The sequence below is a fragment of the Acanthamoeba castellanii genome, assembly GCF_000313135.1.
Source record: "Acanthamoeba castellanii str. Neff unplaced genomic scaffold scf7180000084660, whole genome shotgun sequence".
In the NCBI taxonomy this organism is placed as follows: domain Eukaryota; phylum Discosea; order Longamoebia; family Acanthamoebidae; genus Acanthamoeba; species Acanthamoeba castellanii.
Window position 1 is genome coordinate 149392 of NW_004457356.1, and position 3663 is coordinate 153054.

Consider the following 3663-nt stretch of genomic DNA (forward strand, 5'->3'; position numbering starts at 1 on the left):
GCGTCGTCGCCTTCGGCCTCCTCCTCCTCCCTCCTCCTCCAACGCACGGCGCGCACGAGCCCGCCTCGCTTCTCCCTCGTCTGTCGACACACCAACCAGGACGAGGAAGCGTACGAGGAGGTGAGCCGTTGGTTATGGCCACCACGTGGTGGCCTCATAGCGTTAGCCACTTCCGAAAAAAGGGAATGGTGCCTGAGCCTGCTGCCGGCCACAAGAGGAGAGGAGGAGGCAAGCGGGAGAGCAGCAGCAACAGCAGCAGCAGCAGCAGCAAGGAACGTACTCTGGCGGAAGAGGTCGGGCGCATGCAGGAGTGCATGGGGAAGGCCGCTGCTACACGCCACGGCCCGTGCCAGGCGCGTTTTGCCGCTTCCCGGCCGCCCCACCAGCAGCGCACACCCGCCGCGGCCCCACGCCCCTCCTCCCCCTCCTCCTGCTCCAGCAGCAGCAGCAGCAGCCGGCGGCGGCGGCGGGTAGAGGGCGGCGCGGGCTGAACCGCACAGGTCGCGCAGCACGAGTGCTTCGGCTCCCTCCCGGGGCTGCGGCGATGTAATAACAGTAGCAGCCCCCTCGTCCCCCCTTGTGACTTCTTCTTCTGCTTCTTCCCACGCAAAGTCCCCCCACAGCTCCCGCACGGCACGCGCCTCCCATCCCGCGAGCCCCGCCGGTGAGTTCCGCTCCTCTTCCGCCATGTTGTCGTTGCCGAGACATCAACTTGTTCATTTTTCTTTTTCTTCTTTTTCTGTTTCTTTTCCTACTCCGGTCATGCGGGGATTCTGCCAGAATTCCAGACAACATAAAGGGAAAGCAGGGTTTGGTCCTTCAGCAGATGTGGAACTCCCAAGTGATGTTGAAAGCACTAGAACTAACCAGGAAAATGGAAAATGTGCACATGTCACTGACAACCAGGTGGTATGATATGAGAGCACCTGACCAGAAGGAATGTAAGCCTCTGAACAATAGAAAAGGGGATAAGGGAGGAAATTGGCACTAGTGTAAATGCAGGACTCAAGACTGGGACACCAAGGGGCATGTGGTGATGAAAGTGCCCTTCATGTTGGCCCAGATGGTGCTTGCTATCATGTCAAACACCACAACATCCACCACAATATTGCTCCACTGTGGATCTTCTGACAGGGAACCTAGAATGTGAGTTTGCTCCAGTGTCAACAATGAAGCTTAGGAACTCCAATTGTTGGGTGGGTACTGTCAATTTCTCAGTGTTGTTAGAGAAGAACACTAACCTTGCATCTCTCTGAGCTGGGCTCCAACCCTAGCTCAGCATAGATGAAAAAAGAAATGCTCATGGGAGCGTATCCAATGCAATGCTGGCGCAACTGGAACAGGTGGGCGTCCCTCTTTGTTGTTGAGTTTTAGCCCCCTTTTGTTTGTTTAGTGTAGAGAAAGGTGATGATCGATCACCATTTGTTGTGGTTGACGATGCTGTAGAGAATGGCACCCGCCACCGTTACGAGGATGCCCAGGGCGCCCATGAACGAGACACGCGTGTTGAAGATGGCGATCGAGAGGAGGATCGTCAGGATCTGCTTTACGTTGCCGCCCACCGTGAGCGTCACTGGCGAGGTCTTTTGGTTGGTGAAAAAGTTGGTGATGTTGAGCAGCCACGCCATGAACCCTGCATGCACACAGGAGCACCCCGACACCACACAAACATGCGCAGGAAGGTGAGCTGCGTTCGTGAGGGAACATGGGAGTGGAAAGGAGCCATGTGTAAGCGGGTGGGCGGGGGTGGGTGCACACCAACCTGAGCCAAAGACGGAAAACAGGACCACGCTGTCGTCCGCATACTTGTACCACTCGTTGGAAAGCTCGTTCCTGCAGCCGGAGGAAACCCAAGCCAGCCCATGGTGAGACGAGCAAGCTCTGCCAGGAGCGAGAGAAGCAACCCGCAGTCGGCCAAAATGCGATGTTCCCGATGAGCTACGCTGGTACGACGGTCGTACCATTCGAGCAGGTAGACCATGACGGCGGTTTGCACAAAGGCCAGCGGCGCTACGCGGGCAAGGAGGTCAAGGGGATGCATTTCGTAGGTGCCCTTGAGGAACTTGTTGCACACCACCACCTTGAGCGCGGACAGGAAGGTTCCGATCGCCGTGTAGACCAGCCTGTCCCCAACCAACCAATTATATGAGATCTTTCGCTCCTTGTCCGCTCCACAATCGCTCCAGAAAAACAAAAACAAAAACAAAAACAAAAAACGAGGGAGGGGGCACGTGGGTGGTACCCGATGAAGGTGAGGTCCAGCTCGCCAGAGACAGTGAGCATGACCCCCAGACAAATGGGGACCATCGACAGTACGAGATACAGCGATGACCGCTTGCCCAATATGAGGAGCGAGAGTGCCATCGTCACCTGCTCGCGTTATTATTGCCACACGGCATTAGCTGACTACTCGTGTGTCGTGTGTGTCGTGTCGTGTCGTGTGTCGTGTGTCGTGTGTCATGAGTGTGTGGCGCGCGGGAGGCCGTACGCCGGGGATCACGGCGCGGAAGACCTGCACCAGCGCCACGGAGACGATCTGGATGCTCACGTTACCCATCACGATACTGCGGTGCCGCCCGAGAGTCAGCGAGGCACGCTGCAAAGCCCATCTTCCCCAAACCACCAATAATGGCCAGCGCTACGGCCGAAAGGCGCGCGCCCAAATACCACAACCAGAAGGCCCAGAAAGGGAAGAGAGAAGCAGAAGGAGTGTACTTGATGGAAAAGATGAAGCTGAAGAGGAAAAGGTAGATCTGGCCGCGGCTGTCGATGTTGGGGTTGTAGGGAAAGAGCTTGAGGTGGTGCACGCATATCCACGAGAGCATGCCCGTTATGAGCATGTGGAGGGCGCTGAGGGTGAGGGGGAAGTTGAAGGCCCCAAAGGAGAAAACCGCTTTGTTGAGCAGGGTGAGGCCGACGTTGAGGGCCAGCCAGGCACTCAGCCACGTCGCTCCCCCCACACCCGAGCCGCTGCTCGTGCCACCAGGAGCGGCTTTGCCCCCGGTAGCGTTTCTGGCCGGGGGGGTCATATTGATGGCTACGCCCCCCTCGCTTGTTCCTGGATTCGGGTGTAAGTGCTGCAGCAAATTGTGCTGTGGTGGACCCGACGCAGGCAACGACATGGGAGGAACAGCGCAGCGCAGCGCACGGCAAGAAGAGGAGGCGGCAGCTGCTGTGGCGGTGGCGGGGAGCCTTCCTCCGGCCCTCTCTGTTTTTGTAAGCCCTCTTTTCTGCGGACGTGCTGGTTCGGAGTTCCAGACAGTCCAGAAAATCAGATTTCTCGCATAATTTCTCGAAGGACCCATTTTTCTCTTCATCTGGGCGGGCGCGTGTGGCGGTTGGCTGCGCTCACAGTAATGGATTCACCACCACCCAGCGGAGAGCCCGCAACCACCACCGCCACCACGCCCACAACAGCACCAGCACCACCGACACCAACACCGATGCACCACGCCGGGGACGACGAAGTCGAGGCCCCCGCTTCCCAACGAGAACGAGAACCAGGGGCGAGGGCGGCCACCACCCGGGCGGTGGTGCCCCTCCCGTTGGCCGGCGTGGGCGGCGGCGGCGGCCCCGTCAGCCCGACCGGCGGCGGCGTGGGTAGTCCTACCGCCTCCTCCTCGTCGTCGTCGTCGTCGGGGTGGCAGCGAGGGGTGCCTCCCC

General features: G+C 58.9%; 2 protein-coding genes across 2 annotated transcripts in view; one reads left to right on the top strand and one right to left on the bottom strand.

The window, feature by feature from the left end:
* Positions 1-1415: 1415 nt before the first annotated feature.
* Positions 1416-3122, bottom strand: ACA1_106940 (uncharacterized protein; the record flags this gene model as incomplete). Its single annotated transcript, XM_004336278.1, has 6 exons — positions 1416-1633; positions 1763-1833; positions 1962-2123; positions 2243-2370; positions 2489-2564; positions 2716-3122. The coding sequence occupies 6 exons, from the start codon at positions 3120-3122 to the stop codon at positions 1416-1418; spliced, it is 1062 nt and encodes a 353-aa protein (XP_004336326.1).
* Positions 3123-3443: 321 nt separating this feature from the next.
* ACA1_106950 (PH domain containing protein) overlaps positions 3444-3663 on the top strand; it is a gene marked incomplete at both ends in the record, with an annotated part of 4596 nt that continues 4376 nt past the window's right edge. Inside the window, one exon of the mRNA XM_004336279.1 lies at positions 3444-3600. Coding sequence (XP_004336327.1) covers positions 3444-3600 — 157 coding nt within the window. The remainder of the gene's footprint in view (positions 3601-3663) is intronic.